The following is a 17,809-nucleotide window of genomic DNA, read 5'->3' as shown; positions in this document are numbered from 1 at the left end:
GGATTTCTCGAGTAATTATCTATACTAATATTATAAAGCTGAAGATTTTGTTTGTTTGAACGCGCTAATCTCAGGAACTAGTGGTCCGATTTCAAAAATTCTTTCAGTGTTAGATAGCCCATTTATAGAGGAAGACTATAGGCTATATAACATCACGCTAAGAAGGCACGCGGAGCACCAATAAAGAATGTTTCAAAATCGGGTTTTTTTTCCTCTTTTGAGAGCTTCCGCTGCGTGTGCTGCAGAAATGGTTAAAGTTTCGCTGAAATAATGTATGACAGAATTGTTTCCTTTTAAAAGATCTAAAAAAAGTCCACGACAGCATACGTCTATACGTTAAGCTTGGTTCACTATAACGTTTTTTGTGCTAACCAAATTTGTTCTAAAATAAAGCATTATTTGTGAACCATTCCACGCGGACGAAGTCGCGGGCAAAAGCTAGCACAATAATAAAACTACTGTTAGAATTTAATTTTGCTGTTTTTTTGTTGTTATTATATTATGTTATTTCTGACTCTTCGAAGACTTTATTTTTTTCATTGTGATGTAAATATAACTACTAACATACGTCTAAGTCTTATTAACAATTTATATGAGTCATGCAACGGCGGATCCAGGGGGGGGTCATGGGGGTCATGACCCCCCCCTGAGCTAGTTCCAGGACTTGAACTAACTTTGAATTATTTGAAGAACATCATGATTTATTTATTATCTATTGTTATCAAAATTAAATTATAAGTTCTTAACTTGCCCACGACTATGTGACCCCCTCCTGGCGCCAAAGCTGGATCCGCCCTTGGAGTCATGGTTACTTGCAATAAAAACATTATTATTATTATTATTTAAAATCGTCCCGGCCCATGAATACAATACGAGAAATTAAACCGAAAAATATTCTTTTAAATACATATAATACTATTTTAATTTTTAAATATGTATCCTTTTTAAAGATACATAATAATATATCTATAATTTATTTGTTGACCGATTTTTATCTTCCTAGCTTAACTGTCTTTACAGGGTGAGTTATGTATGTTTTATCAATTATCTTGACTGCCCTAGAGGTCAATAAATATGTTACTTTGATTCTTTCAATGCACTGATAGCGCCCAAATGAACACTCGCGCGAGTCGACATTAAACAAAGTGTAAAATGAATATCTTTGTTTCCATATCTGTCTGAAGTTCATTACACTACGACACCAAAAACCCGATATTTGAATCAAAAATAAAACTTTGGGTTGTATGTACTACGAATTTGCTGGACACATCACTATGTACGAAAAATGTCCTGACAGCACAAGTAGCTAAGCCACAATAAGTGTTGTTGTTTTTTTTTTAAATATTTAGTTTTATTTAAAAAAAATAAAACGACGTCAATTATCGTTTTCAGGAAACACCGCCTGACTCAATAAATTTCAATAGCTTTTGTTTTGTATTGTATGACTTATCCCGAAGATTAGATTTTTTTTAATTTATTAAAAATAACAAAAAAGATGATATAAAAAATAACAACAAAAAAAATTATAAAAAATAAAATAATAATTCATTAAAATAATAATTTAAATTTTTTTTTAAGTTTTTTTTTTATTACCCAAACTCAAATAGAAGGGTTTATGTGTGTGTTATAATTATTAATCTTGAAATTTTTGTTAAATACCCGAGCGAAGCCGAGGCGGTCCGCTAGTATACTACAAAATGGAAAACTCAATAAATTCATATTAGTCACGCTCTGTAATTTTGTTTAAGCTCCATACACCTTCTTTATTTTATTGTATACAAGTAATAACAACAAACAACACACCCAGTTCGCGAAATTAATACTTTCCACTTAAATGGGTTTTACTTAAATAAATAAAAAGATGTGTGGTGTTGTGGGACACCGGACAAGAACGAAGTTCCTTATTATAAAAATATTAATTTTAAGTTCTATTCGAGGTATGAGGAAAATAAGACTGGAGATTTCGCATTAACTCACGGTCATTCGATATCGTGCGAACTTATTGTGGTACCTACACTTCATTCCCGATTGTTTGTATTTAATAAGAGTTAGTGTATTGCGCAAAATAACGCTCTGAGATCGTGGTCAATGAATGATAAAAAAATATGTTATTTTTTGTACGTCATTACAAAGTTAAGTCGTACACTGTGTGCATTACTAATAAAAATCTTACGCTACGAACGTTTTTTCCCGGTTAGGGTACCCCTCCGCAACGTCCCATAAGGAACTTTGTACCCAAAAAAAAATGTTTCACACCATTGCTCGCCTCCTCACCCTCAACGGAGGTGATCTGGTGCTAACGACACCACGCGACTCGCTGGTGGGATATCAAAGAACGTTGACCTTAACGAGCAACCTCATTGTCACTTTAGGACCGAAGCCTCGATTTCTACAAGGCTACGAATACGGCTACGTCTTCCGGTTTCCCCCCTGATACAATATCTGAAAGTCTAGAATTCGATTGAAATATGATATTATATTTTCCAAATCTAAATTTTCCTGTTTGTTTTATTTTATTTTATTTTTAATTGCTTAGATGGGTAGACGAGCTCACAGCCCACCTGGCGTTATGTGGTTACTGGAGCCCATAGACATCTACAACGTAAATGCGCCACCAACCTTGATATATAAGTTCTAAGGTCTCAGTATAGTTACAACGGCTACCCCACCCTTCAAAACGAAACGCATTACCACAGATTACTAAATAAAAAATTAGTGGTGAAACCTTAGATCCAATTTTAAAGTAGAGCGCCTTCCTCATCTTTTATACCAAAACGTAATACTGATTCACGGCAGAAATAGACGGGGTGGTGGTACCTACCCGTGCGGACTCACCAGAGGTCCTGCCACCAGTACAAATTTGCTATCAAATAATATTGGTAGGTAGTTATGTTTATGCCCGAATCTACGTGTGTCAGATTAAAACACCAATCACGAGCGAATATTGCATACAAGAACTTTAGCCGTTGTAAAATTTACACATTTAAAAGCATAAAAAATTATTCATTTACTCACTTCATTTGGTTGGGAGTACACGTCTCAACAGTTTGATAATAATTAAAGTTATTATTAGTATTTCAAAAGATTATTGCTAGTGATTCGTATACATTGTCGTAATAGTAAAACAAATAAATTAGTTCCGTAATAATTATTATTTTTTGTTGTCTTCATTTTTTCTCTGTGCGCAAGTTTAGTAATTCGTTATACAGACGAGGTATGTTTTATGTTGTTTTTGCTTGTATACAATAAAATGAATAAGGTGTCTGGAACTTAAACTTACAGAGCGTGACTAATTTAAATTTATTGAGTTAAAAAAATACATTTTATAGTATAGGTAGGTATATGTAAAGAAAAACTTTTTAAAATCTTTGAGACTCATTACTTTAAAATATTTTTTTTTTTAGTTTATAAGACGGATTTAGACGGAATTATTAATCACTCTGTCATTGAGTGAAAAGAGAGTTCAGTTTTGTATAGTATAATTTATAGACTTTAATAAATACTAGAGTTCCTGCAGTAGTCGAAATTCGACTATAATTAATTAGAATTGTAAGTTTGTACACTATTATGATTGTGTTTTATACTTTTATAATCACAAATTTCGCCAAGACTACACTATAAAAAATATTAACAAAGACAAACAATGTTTAATCTATTCTCAATTTGACAACAGACGTCAAGAACAAAAGTTTGACAATAAATAGTATGCATGCGTGTGTACGTCAAATACATGGTATGTAGTGTGCGTAATGTTTTCTTTATTGATTTAATGTATCTTATATGCATTCTTTTTAAAAATTATTAGCATTGTGCACTTCTTCTCTATGTTCTCTATAAGTGTGGAAGTTTTGAACGGCAGAAATAGGCAGGGCGGTGGTACCCACCCGCGCGGACTCACAAGAGGTCCTACCACCAGTAAGGGGTTACTGATATCATTACACTTTGAGAAGGCTTGGCTTGTCGTGGCCGCCGGAAATTACATACCCGATCCTGCAAACCGAATGGTAAACAGTTGACGTCGTCCTAAACACGTCATTACGGATCCTCCCGATCCATTAACGGTGCTTTTACGTACCTCAAGCACCGGTCACTGTCCTCGCCGAACCAGTCGCTTGCGACGAAGGCCCTGACGAGTAAATTACACAGCCAAGCTCATAGACACAGCCCACTGGGTTTCTCGCCGGGTCTTCTCAAGGGATCGCGTTTTCGATCCGGTGGTAGATTCTGCGAATCACTGCTCTTGCTAGGGCCAGTGTTAGCAACACTCTCGGCTTGAGATCTGTGAGCTCACCTACACGTCAAGGAGAAGCTGAAATAGCTTCTCAAGACTATCAGCAGAGGTAAAAAAAAATGATATCATTACAATAATTAATTCTAAAGTAGGTTGAGTGAAATTTGTACAGCTGGTCCGCAGTAAACGATTAGATCGATCATACAAACATAATATATTATTATATTGTATGTGATAGCCATAATAAATTGTAATGGTGTACGTAGGTAGGTATTACTTGTTTTTTTTTTTGTTGTTTTTTTGTTTTTTTTTCTTAATTTAATTTTGCAAAAAAGTCCCATAAACCAAATGCCCTTTCAGCTGTTAGTATAATATGTTCGATCCTTGTTTGTTTGTTTCAAACTCGTATTTCGTCCTGGGGGTCGGGTTGTATATATATGCAAGATCGGAATATAGACATTCAGACTCCTAATATGCTTCACAAGACTGATATGATATCTAATAACGCTGCCTAATAATTCTTCTTTCTGTATTGCTTAGATGAGTCGACGAGCTCACGGCCCTTCTGATGTTAAGTGGTTACCGGAGCCCATAGAAATGAACAAGTTAAATGCCGTCACCCACCTTGAGACATGAGTTGTAAGGTCTCACTTTTAACAGTACAACGGCTGCCTCACCCTTCAAACCGAAACGCATTACTGCTTCACGGCAGAAACAGGCAGGGCGCTGGTACCTACCCGTGCGGACTCACAAGACGTCCTACCACCAAATAAGCTGCTTGGCCCTGGCTCAGGCGTTGCTGAAGTCCATGGGCGACGGTAACCGCTCACCATCAGGCGGGCCGTATACTCGTGTGCTTATTAGGGCAATAAAAAATAAATTAAAAAAAACGACTGGGCATTGAGCACTGTGGGGTTGTTAATTGGAGAGAGAGTCGTTCAACAACCAATCATATCATTGAGGTTTTGACGTGTCTCAAAGCAGGTGCTTGCATTTGTTGTGACGTCTATGGGATCGTAACATGAGGTGGTTGTTAAACACCCATTCTTTAGCCCGTAAATGTAAAACAAAGGGTTTTTCCGTGCTCCTTGGGCTTTCGGTTAGTTATTGAGCGAACGAACGCTTCTGCTAAGTTGTCAAGCAGGACTAACTGAAGTATCAATGTTGACCGTCGTGATTTTCATGCCGTATATTGACGGGCTATGACCCCGGTATTCGCTAGGCCATAGTAGATCGTCGTGCCAACACTTGGGTTGGGTTTTACTAGTTCTATCGCGACAATGACGCTTTAACCGTAGCGAGTGAGTGGGTCAGTTATACCCACTGAATCTAAGTTTAATTGGGCATACACCACCCCACAAACCCAACTCGCCTTGTCTCGCTTGCCCAACGCGTGGGCGGAAGCCCGTGATTTACTCGGGAGACAAAAAAGGGAGGACGAATGTGATCGAAGGACGAATATGAAGTTTTTAATGATCTAAAATGAGAGTCATGAATGCATGATGCGTCTTCCATCAAGTCCGCCACTCGATTTTACAGAACATTCATATCAAATCCAAATATGACTGGAGGACCTCTTGTGAGTCCGCGCGGATAGGTACCACCACCCTGCCTATTTCTGCCGTGAAGTAGTATGTAATGCGTTTCGGTTTGGAGGGCGGGGCAGCCGTTGTAACTATACTGATATCTTAGAACTTATATCTCAAGGTGGGTGGCGCATTTACGTTGTGGATGTCTATGGGCTCCAGTAACCACTTAACACCTCGTCCATCCATCTAAGCATTAAAAAAAACACATCGAAGATATAAGCAGTACATAGGCCACCTCTGGAATTACCGTCGTCTCCACAATTTCCATTAAGAGGCGGTGGATGAGCTCGGAACCTAATCAATATAATTGCATTAATAAAACTTGAATTCATTTTGATTTACTGAATCGTGTAATAAATAATTTCAACACGATAAAGTATTTAAATAAAATGTTACAAACTGATTACGCATTGACGCAGTCTGCGATATAAAAAGTTTACAATGTAGAACTATCTATTATATATAAAAATGAATTGCTGTTGGTTAGTCTCGCTAAAACTCGAGAACGGCTGGACCGATTTGGCTAATTTTGGTCTTGAATTATTTGTGGAAGTCCAGAGAAGGTTTAAAAGGTATATAAATATGAAAATGCTCGAAATTTAATAAAAATAACAATTTTGTTTTACCTTTGATGTGTCCCCCGTCGGACGGATTCCTTTTGTTTGTTTTAAGTTTATTTCATACAAAAGTTTAGGTCTTTTATTTGTCGATTGAGGCACTACAAAGTCTGCCGGGTCAGCAAGTTATTTAATAAAATCTAAGTGTTTGTCTGTGATTTCGTAGCGAAGTTAATTGTTTAAGCGAAATATGCATTTTAATAATCTTTTTTCTTCTTCAGTCTGTGTCTACTCAATGCTGAGTGTAGATCTCTTCATAATAATATGTTCTAGTTTATTTTCAGTCTCATGCGTTCCGCATTCAGTCCTGATCATATATTTTGACTAGGTCGTCGGTTCACCGGATTGTTTTAATCAGAACCCGAGCCAATTTTTCACGTGACCCATTTGACGGAATTTTCATAGGCAGGTAGAGAATTGCTCAAAAAATCTTTCGCACGCTTACCACCCTGCTTATTTCTGCCGTGAAGCAGTAATGCGTTTCGGTTTGAAGAGTGTGGCAGCAGTTCTAACTATACTGAGACCTTAGAACTCATATCTCAAGGTAGGTGGTGGCATCTGAGAAATTGTTCGAGATGATACCGGCATCTCGTTTTTACCATCGCACCGCCCGTCACCGGAGTAGAGTTCATCCGTACTACCTGGAGCCACTGCGGTCATCCACAGTGCGTTTCCAGAGATCTTTTTTGCCACGTACCATCCGGCTATGGAATGAGCTCCCCTCCACGGTGTTTCTCGAGCGCTATGACATGTCCTTCTTCAAACGAGGCTTGTGAAGAGTATTAAGCGGTAGGCAGCGGCTTGGCTCTGCCCCTGGCATTGCTGAAGTCCATGGGCAACGGTAACCACTCACCATCAGGTGGGCCGACAGCTCGTCCACCAAACTATACAATAAAAAAATTAAAAACCTTTTTTTTTTCGTTATAAATTTACATCGAGCTTCATCGCGTCCAAATCTAGTGTTGCAATAATCGTAATTAACTATTTTTTTGGTCTCAACGAACATATTGTGTTTTTTATGACAACAGTTTTTTCTCTAATTAAAATAAAATACATACCTACAGCTTAAATTAACAACACTACAAAATATATGAAAATTACAAATTTTTTGTTAAACATTAATTTGGTCAGAAGGTGACTCGTGATTTGTGATTTTTGATGAAAAGCGATTGCATGCAGCAGAGATGCGATGGATGTGTGGAGTAAAGAGTTTTTTTTTTTTTTTTTCTTATTGCTTAGATGGGTGGACGAGCTCACAGCCCACCTGGTGTTAAGTGGTTACTGGAGCCCATAGACATCTACAACGTAAATGCGCCACCCACGTTGAGATATAAGTTCTAAGGTCTCAAGTATAGGTAGTTACAACGACTGCCCCACCCTTCAAATCGAAACGCATTACTGCTTTACGGCAGAAATAGGCAGGGTGGTGATACCTACCCGCGCAGACTCCCAAGAGGTCCTACAACCAGTAAATATACTTATATATAACCTGAATCTCGGAAACGGCTCCAACGATTTTCGTAAAATTTAGTATACATGGGATTTCGGGGGGCGATAAATCGATCTATTTACGATTTATTTTCAGAAAATGTTGTTTTATTCGTGTTTTCAATAATCAACTCTTCCCGACATCTATTGGCGAATAATAATACTATTTTTCTTAATTGAGGGCAACTAACCAAGATGGCGTTATCAAAAAAAAAAACCTCATCATCTAGTAATTATTATACTAGATGCGGGGGTCGACGGCATTCAGGAAAGCAAAACGCGACTACCTTCGCATTATAAATTAATCGTTCTTTGATTCTTCATTTCTGCATAGTAGTTTTATTCTTATTTCGCCTGAGACACTTCCAGTTTGTTACGTTTTGTTTGAGGTTAGAAAAAAACCAAAAAAAATTACTACCGAGTAATAATTACTAAGTTATTGGTAAGAAAAAAAAATCAACAAACAGTCTAAAATATCGGACTGAAATCTTATGTTGAACGTACCTATGCGAATCATGAATTTCTTGGTTCGCTCCTATGATCTGTGGTTCTTGAATGCCAATTAAATTTTTATTTCAGATAATGTCGGTCAGTACGTCTACTGGGTTTCCACTGGAGGAAGAGTACAAGAAGAACACCGGCATCATGCCTTGGGAAATAGCTGAACTAAGAAGCTGGCTGGAGACACAACCTCATATGCCAAGTGATGTCATTACCGGTACGTCTATGTTGTCAGAAAGGCTTTGGAAATAACTTTATTTATTGCTTAGGTGGGTGGAAGAGCTCACAGCCGACCTGGTTGTTAAGTGCTTACTGGAGCCCATAGACATCTACAATGTAAATGCCGCCACAAATGCATTAACACCATGTTATTCCTTAATGGTGGAAGTCATTAGTGTTAGGGACGTATTTAATAAAATCGGTACATGCATGCGGGATATTGCATTGTACCCTTATATTGTATTCTAGACTCGATAAGAGTTTTGTTTATTACATAGATGGGTGAGCTCAGGACCTACCTGACATTAGATAGTCATGAGCCCATAGCCATCAACAAGGTAAGTGCCGCCACCCACCCAGAGACATGAATTTAAGTCTCAGATTTACAGTTCAACGGCTACCCGACTCTGCGAACCGAAACGCATTACTGCTTCACGGCAGAAATAGACAGGCTAGTGGTACCTACCCGTGCGGACTCACAAGATGCCGCACTAAAAATACATAATATGTTTCGGTTGGTCTTTATAGGACTGTACCTTGATCTGATCAATCAAAAATAACTGCCACTTTTTTTTTTTATTGCTTAAATGGGTGGACGAGCTCACAGCCCACCTGGTTGTTAAGTGATTACTGGAGCTCATAGACATATACAACGTAAATGCGCCACCCGCCTTGAGATATAAGTTCTAAGGTCTCAAGTATAGTTACAACGACTGCCCCCACCCTTCAAACCGAAACGCATTACTGCTTCACGGCAGAAATAGGCAGGGTGGTGGTACCTACCGGTGCTGACTCACAAGACGTCCTACCACCAGTAAAACCAGAACTTTTTTAGAATGATGAATCCGGCTACCTTGAAGAATGAAGTTAAAGTATTGTGGAATGACTATACGACCATTCAAAACGCAATTTATGATGTCTTTGAAACAATGGGAAACGGGGTGATACATATCCCCACGGTCTTAGGCACCATGACTACGCAAATTATCACTTTTGCGGGTCCGATTTTGTTTGTACGTTCAAGGACCAGTGTGCTTAGTGCAAGTTTTTTAACGTTCTCGATAACGTAAAAGTTAACTCTTAATTCGTATGGAGTTGGAAAGTTTGCCTGCGTTAGCCACTAGGGGCGCTGTTCCAACTGCATACATATTTGCAGGGCCGGATTTAATCTTAATGCCGCTCCTGGGCACCGGAAAGAAATCCGCCGCAATACTTGAATCTTACTTAAACTTATAGTTTATATATTTTATTTTTCAAAATTAAAATAACTAATTTATTGCGGAAATTTTGTCATATGATATAAATATTCCAAAAACATATAAATAAATATTTGTTTTTTTTCTAACAATTATAAATTTTGCACTAAGGGTGACTCATAATTATATTACATAAAAAAAACTAATTAAATTTCTTTAATTACAGAAAATAGAAAAATCGATTATTATTTTAAATCTCCCAGGAAATAAATTGATTAAATCATTTTGATTATTAACATTTAAGTGTGCCAAAATTATATAATAATTCACAAATAATGGATGAATTGAATTTCTTGAATTATCAATTAAAAAGAAAATTATTACGTAATTAATTATATTGAGTAATCTTAATATGACTAAAAAAAAATCTTGTTACAGATATGGATTTGATCTTAGCCCATCACAGCTGCAAGAGGAATTCGGAGCAAACGAAGCAAGTGCTGGAGCTACACTACACGCTGAAGACTCAGTACTCGTTTTTCCAAAATCGAACCCTCGATGATGAAGTGGAACTCACATTGAAAAGAATGTAAGTTTTCAATCGACTCCAAAAAAAGAAGAGGAGGTTATAAATTTTTATTTATTTTATTTATTACGCTTCATGTAAAATTTACATTGGCGGACTTAATGCCTAAGGCATTCTATACCAGTCAACCAAAGGTAGTGCAGAGTAAATAGTGGTAGGTGCAATGAAATTTATATTAAGGTACAAATACATATACAAAAAAGTATATAGGTATATACACAATCACATATACATACATACATATATATAATAGTTTATACAGTATTAAAAGGAATATATTAATAAATTTTCTTTACAAATAACTTCAACTTAATAAATTCATGACGATTCCGCCAACTTTCTCAACAGCATTCGCCGAACCCTTAGCTTAAATTGGACTTTATTCCTTTATATATGTGTTACCTGAGAACTATTTGCTATGCGAACCAATTTAGAAGTAGAAGTCGGTCTTCTTTTGACGTGATAACGTCTTATAAATCGATGAACAGCGGCTGTACGCACGAAAAAGTGTCACGTTCAAGCGAGAGCGCGAAATTAGCAATAGAGAGCGACGATCGGCCCAAGCGTTGGCTTGTGACACATTTATCTCTCTTCTTATGAGACGTCAGAGCTAGCAGTTCGAATAGCTCTGCTACTGACGTTATTACATAAACTAGCGTCCGAATTCTTATTTTCCTACCTATGCTGATAGCCTTGAGAGGCTATATCAGCTTTGCCCTAACGTGTAGGTCGGCTCACGGGTCTCAAACCGGAGTGGTGCTAGCACTGGCCCTAGCAAGAGCAGTGCAGTAAAGTCGTTTTACGGACGATACACGTTATTACGGATCCTCCTGATCCATTAACAGTTCTTTTAGGTACCACAAGCACCGGTCACCGTCCTCGTCGAACCCGTCGCTTGCGACGAAGGCCTCGACGAGTAAATTGCACAAGCTAATAGACACAGCCCACTGAGTTTCTCGCCGGATCTTCTCAGTAGGTCGTGTTTCCGATCCGGTGGTAGATTCTGCGAAGCGCTGCTCTTGCTAGGGCCAGCAAGAGCTATTTACTGGTGGTAGGACCTCTTGTGAATCCGTGCGGGTAGGTACCACCACCGTTCCTATTTCTGCGTGAAGCCTTTCGGTTTGAAGGGCGGGGCAGCCGTTGTAACTATACTTGAGACCTTAGAACTTATATCTCTAGGTGGGTGGCGCATTTACGTTGTGGATGTCTATGGGCTCCAGTAACCACTTAACACCAGGTGGGCTGTGAGCTCGTCCACCCATCTAAGCAATAAAAAAAATAAAAAAAGTGTTAGCAACACCTCCAGTTTGAGCCGTGAGAGCTCACCTACACACTAGGGCAACGCTGATATAGCTTCTCAAGGCTCATCAGCATAGGTAGGATTAAAAAAAAACCTCTTCGTTACAGGTTGCTCAAACCCCTACCAGCACGCACTAAAGACGGTTACGCCGTGTTCTATTCGCGACTGCTCGACTTTGAACCAAAACATCTCATCTTGCAAGAAGCACTAAGGTAAGTTGTATTTATGGTATGTTGTAAGTAAACGCCAAACCGTGGGAGTTTCCCGGAGCGAGGTCGTCTTATTTTTAGACTGAGCTAATCTTTCCGGTTGCGACTTGTGCGTGGAAAATCCTGATGCTTATTAATTGAATACAAAAAAAAAAACTATAATATGTTTTGTACTCATAGTTGTTTCAGTCTTAGTTAAAAGCCAGTTTTCCGTAATTTTCGAACGAGTTAATAAACAAATCATGCTACCACAAAATAGACATTAATAAAAAAGGTCACAAGATTACTGGCGGTAGGAACTCTTGTGAGTCCGCGCGGGTAGGTACCACCACCCCTGCCTATTTCTGCGGTGAAGCAGTAATGCGTTTCGGTTTGAAGAGTGGGGCAGCCGTTCTAATTATACTTGAGACTTTGGAACTTATATCTCAAGGTGGGTGGCGCATTTACGTCGTAGATGTCTATGGGCTCCAGTAACTACTTAACACCAGGTGGACTGTGAGCTCGTCCACCCATCTAAACAATAAAAAAAAAATTGTAACCTATTTCGTGAATGTCGTTTTGTTTTTCTATTCTATGCTGTTAACCTTAGAGGATTATAGCAGCGTAACCTGACGAGTGGGTGAGCTCACGCGGCTCTAACCAGAGGACGTTGACTATTCCCTTTTTTGATACTCACTGTGCTTAGTGCGAGTTTTTTAACGTTCTCGATAGCGTAAAAGTTAGCTCATATTTGTGTGGAGTGGGATCGTTTGCCTACGTTTGCCGCTAGGGGCGCTGTTCCAACTGCATACAAAATTGGATTAACTTTTACGCTGTCGAGAACGTTAAAAAACTCGCGCTAAGCACACAGAGCTCGCAACGACCGAACGTCTAACGGAATCTCCGTAGATTGTTTTAAAGGACACGTGAGCTATTTTTATTTCACTAAGTGCGCAATTTTTTTATTGTTTGTATTCTTGTGGTTACGTGACTATTATATGTGTTTAACATGTAATTTTTATTGTTTGTGGCTGTATTAAACGAATTCCTTTTCGTGCTATTTTTTTTTAATGGATTCCACTTCTGAACCTAAAACTATCTACTCAACTACCTTCTCACTGGGTCAGTGCTTGCCACCGGTACTCAAATTTGAACATAGACGCAGCCCACTGAGTTTCTCGCCGGATCTTCTCAGTGGGTCGCGGTTCGGATCCGGTGGTAGATTCTGCGAAGCACTGCTCTTGCTAGGGCTAGTGTTAGCAAATTCGCCAGGCTGAGCCCCGTGAGCCCGTCTACTCGTTCGCTGAAATATAACCCCTCGAGGTTACTAGATGAAGTAAGATATATAATGCAAAAAAAAAATACTTCTGCAAATATTCAAGTTAATCGGAATTCTTGAAGCCAAAGATTTCGTTACATATGTACATGCAATGTACCCTTCTAATAATAGCATTATAAAAATCGAAAACATTTTGAATGCCGGTAAACTATTTTATTTCCATACTTAACGTTTTGTTTTTAGGTCAGTATTAATGGTTCTCGACCTATGGCAGTATCTCGAAGGCACATGGCCCGGTTTAGTCATTATCTTCGACTTGGAGGGTTTCAGATTAAGCCACATGTTCCGGCTTGAATTGCAAATTGTTCAGCAATTCTTACACTATTTAGAGGTATGATTTTATTTGTTCACTCGCGAAGTTCGGTCGCGTTTTGTTGTAACTACACTTAATTATATGAAATGTATTGATTTCTTGTAATTCTATGTTACTGCGTAGGATATATTCCCTAGAGCGGAGTTTTCCAAAGTGGGTCCCACGCCCCACAAGGGGGCAATTTAATAATTAAGGGAGGCAATCTCACTAAATTAATATAGAAAATACGTATTAGAATTATTTTGAATTTGAATTTGTATTATAATATAAAATATGTTTGAAATATTACTCACTGTGTTCTGATAACAATTTCATAGTGATTTCTTCCTAAATACCTATCATTATGTTTCATAAGTGAAGAAATCAATTTATTAATGTTAAAAATTATGTATGGCGTCATAAAAGTTTTAGAAATGTTACAGTGGGACGTGGCACAAAAAAGGTTGGGAAGCACTGCTCTAGAACGTCAACATCAACTGTAATAAGTTCTAATGCATAAAAAACAAAGGAGCTGATGCATACTGTACATAAATATTATGCATTTAATTAAATAAATTCACGATTTTATACACACGTATGACAGATGCGTTACCGTATTAATTGCATTTTTTTATTGTTTAGAATTGCGTTATTGAGCTTTTATTGCGTTAGGTTACCGGAGCCCATAGATGTGAACGGCGTAAATATTGCCACCTTGAGTTGAGAGTTCTAAATTTCAGCTGTTTATCACAACAAGCTGCTTCACCCTTCAAACCGAAACGCATCACTGCTTCACGGCAGAAATAAGCAGGGCGTTGGTACTGTTACATATCGACGCTCGAAAGGCAAACGTGACTAAGCGACAATAACTGCTTTGTACATAAATGATAGGCAATAACCATATTCGATGCGCAAAAAAAAATATATTTCTAGGTCTATTAAAATTATTTCAATCCTACAGCTAGATTCGTTAAAATAGAATTTTTTTCGGGTATTTCAACTTTAAATTAGTCTACTGTAAAGATCACGCATTGTCGCTTAGTCACGTTTGCCTTTCAAGCGTCGATATGCTCCTCAATAATAATGCAATATAAATAGGTAAATAATGCAGACTAAGGCATTCTTGATCGTTTCTATATAGAGACGATTTATTGCTAAAGCGCGGCAGAACAGATTTGGCTTGAGTAGCAAAAACGCACATCGTTTGTACTACAGTCAAACCTGGATAAGCGAGAGTTCAAGGGAGCACAATCTCATTCTCGATTATAGAGGTTTCTCACTAACCCGAGTTTCTCGCTAATGCGCCCTCTGAATTTAATTTCGCGATTTTCCGGATTCAAACGCATTCACTATTTTTAGTTTATCACTTAATGGCAGTACTTTGATTTTCCGTTTTAACATGATGCAGAACAGAACTTTCCTTCGCAATTGATTAACGATAAACTGAGTAAGTCCGACGAAGAGGACGGTACACAGGGACACGTGTCCATTCGAAAAGAAATCGAATAAATAACAACGTTATTTAGTTCCACGAAATAGAATAGGTTCAATATTGACGAGAAAACAATACAAAAACAATGTTAAGAAGTTCCACGAAAGTTAAGAATGGGTCATAAAATAGCAGATGTTAAATTTGTAATTTGTTTTGTTCCTCCTAAATAATATAAATAAATAAAGCTCGACTGTCGCTTATAGAGGTATAGATAAGTAGCAGTCTCACTCACGGAGGTCCATGAGCCAAAAACGACTCTCTTTTACAGAGGTTTCTGTTTCTCGCTAATAGAGGTTTTAGGAGCTAAAAATGACGGGTCCTGGCTATTACTCTTACTTATAGAGTTTTCTCACTTATCCAGGTTTGACTGTATTTCTTTTATAAAATAAACTCAGTGTCAATCACAGTTTCCTTAATTTTTTAAAAAGAGCTCCTGGATCCTCCCCGTAACAGTACCAGCAAAAAAGTTGTTTGTTTTTAATTTAACTTGAAATGGATTAAATTTCAAATAATAAAGAAAATTCCTTCTAAATTACACGCTTTGCAATACCAGGAAAAGGGTAAATAAATCACACGGATTCATATTAAAACATCTTGATTTTTGATTTCAAGACAACGTATGAGCATGTATTTCTTTTATTACAGCACGCGATGCTGGTACAATTAAAGGGCATACACTTAATGAATGCGCCCTTTTTCGCCAACCGACTTCTAATGATCTTGAAGAGGTTCGCTGGGTCTGAAATGACGCATTTGGTGAACACCCATACCGCTGGGTCTAACACGCTGGCCGAATATGTCGACGTGGAGATTCTGCCTAAAGAGGCCGGTGGAAGTTTTAGAAGTGTAGAGGAGTGCAGGGGTATATTATTAAACTTTATAATTTTTAACTAAATATATTTAATCTATTTTCATTTTAATTAGCATAGAACGTAGAAGAGCGTACGTCACACCGAATTGTAGGTGGTGGTGTTGTCTATGAACATCACCGATGCCAGGTGCGTGGTCGAGCGAGGTTTCAAGGACTAATAAGGAAACACATGGTATTCAAAGTCAAACAGAGACAACATAAAATGGTAGTAAAAGTATTGCAATAATTGACTGACTCGTTGGTGTAGTTGCGGACGTGATTGTGGCGCCGAGGGTCGTTGGTTGAATTCTCATATCGGGCAAACATTGTATGATGAACTGTCACTGTACGTCAAGCACGAAAATCTATCGAATTCGTAAGAAGTACAGAGTAACAGAGGTTCCCAAACTTATTTTGTCTACTGCCCAATTCGAGGATAAATTATTTTCTAGCGCCCCCATTTTTTCACCTACTTATAACCTACTACAGCGAGAGCTCAGTCGGTGTCTAAGAGTCCTCCTAGATGAAATTACAAATTGCCTCCCACGCCTCTACACAACGCCCCCATTTTTTTTTCTGGGTTTCTTACCGTCCCCCTTTAGGCCTGCAGTGCCCACAAGGGGGCGTTTTGGGAAAGGCTGTGTTAATGTATCGAGTCCTCGACACGAAAACGAGTCATTACATTAGATGCTAGTACTCGACAGCCAGCCTTCGAGATTTACGTTACCGTATGTCAAAACAATTTTCGTGCTGTCGATTATGAGTATAAGTTTCGAGTTTCGTGACATATACACTTATAAGAATAATTAATAAATAAATAAATATTTACTAACAATCACGCCACGTTAACTGGTCCCGTGATAAGTTCGTGAAGAACTTGTGTTACAGGTACCAGATAACGGAAATTATTAGTTATAAATAAAACATTCGAAAATATTATTTTCCGCTGTAATTCTTATTACTAAGTACGTTTTTTTACAGATGACACTATTGCCATAATGAAAGAAAATAAAGATTTTTTCCTTCAAGAAAACAAAAAACGTGTGACGGAATCCCTTCGACCTAAGAAAAGTGAAAATAAAAAAAAAGCGGAGAAGTGTCATAATATTGATTAAATAGCTTAAGGTTAAATAATTATTTGTAAAGATGATTTTGAAGTCTTAAAAACAAACCAAAAACTATTTGGTAATTTGATTTAAATTTCTCCTTGATTTAGGTCGAGACAAAGTTTTTTGTTGACAATTTTTTTGTAAATAACGACATCTACTGACAATGTATTGAAACCAAGTTTAAGTTTTAAAATTGTTTCATCGTATTGAATGCAGATGGCGTTAAATCTACGCCACAAATTAACTAGGAAACCATTGAACGTAGGTAGGTACCTACCTGTGGAATAAATTTTCACGTTATAAAATTTGTTTTCTTTAATTGCTAAGTTTATGTTGAAAATACTATGCCTACAGACTGATTAAGCCTAACTCACATTACCCACTTTCATTTCCTTTTAATTATGACTTGACCGGTAAATAAGTCCAAAACGATTTTAAGTGAATATCGGATTCAATCACACCTTGAGGTGTTTACATGTATGGTTTTACGTAAAATATATTTTTTTTAGTTTAAATACATAGACGATGTTCTTCCTTCACCGCGGAAGTCATTTATGAATACGAACGAGTTTTGTTTCTTTAGGAAAATTGGAACCAGTTTGCACTGTCCTTAGTTTTTTAACGTTCTCGATAGCGTAAAAGTTAACTCATATTTGTATGGAATGGGATCGTTTGCCTAAGCTTGCCGCTAGGGGCGCTGTTCCAACTGCATACAAAATTAACTTTTAGGCTATCGAGAACTTAAAAAAACTTGCATTAAGCACACTGCTTATACACCACCAGTCGCGGCACTCGGTAAAAGTATGCAGACG

At 37.7% G+C, this 17,809-nt stretch overlaps 1 protein-coding gene across 1 annotated transcript; it reads left to right on the top strand.

Annotated features, from left to right (window-relative positions):
• The first annotated feature begins 2,929 nt into the window (after window positions 1–2,929).
• On the top strand, window positions 2,930–17,302 carry LOC114240470 (alpha-tocopherol transfer protein). Its single transcript, XM_089733669.1, has 7 exons — window positions 2,930–3,214; window positions 8,505–8,643; window positions 10,280–10,430; window positions 11,835–11,939; window positions 13,438–13,585; window positions 15,684–15,900; window positions 16,870–17,302. Exons 2-7 carry the CDS (start codon window positions 8,508–8,510, stop codon window positions 17,001–17,003), a joined length of 891 nt encoding a protein of 296 aa, XP_089589795.1. The 5' UTR covers window positions 2,930–3,214; window positions 8,505–8,507; the 3' UTR covers window positions 17,004–17,302.
• Window positions 17,303–17,809: the final 507 nt, after the last annotated feature.

This window comes from Bombyx mandarina, chromosome 16 (genome assembly GCF_030267445.1).
Source record: "Bombyx mandarina strain Sakado chromosome 16, ASM3026744v2".
NCBI classification, from domain to species: domain Eukaryota; kingdom Metazoa; phylum Arthropoda; class Insecta; order Lepidoptera; family Bombycidae; genus Bombyx; species Bombyx mandarina.
Note: the sequence above shows the minus strand (reverse complement) of the source record. Positions and strands in the feature narration are given on the sequence as shown.

Bases quoted from the DNA above. Each gene is read 5' to 3' on its own strand.
- LOC114240470 (XM_089733669.1), top strand. From the start codon at position 8,508: ATGTCGGTCAGTACGTCTACTGGGTTTCCACTGGAGGAAGAGTACAAG. The intron at 8,644-10,279 runs GTACGTCTATGT...ATCTTGTTACAG, and splicing joins GCCAAGTGATGTCATTACCG to ATATGGATTTGATCTTAGCC. The intron at 15,901-16,869 runs GTATATTATTAA...GTTTTTTTACAG, and splicing joins AAGTGTAGAGGAGTGCAGGG to ATGACACTATTGCCATAATG.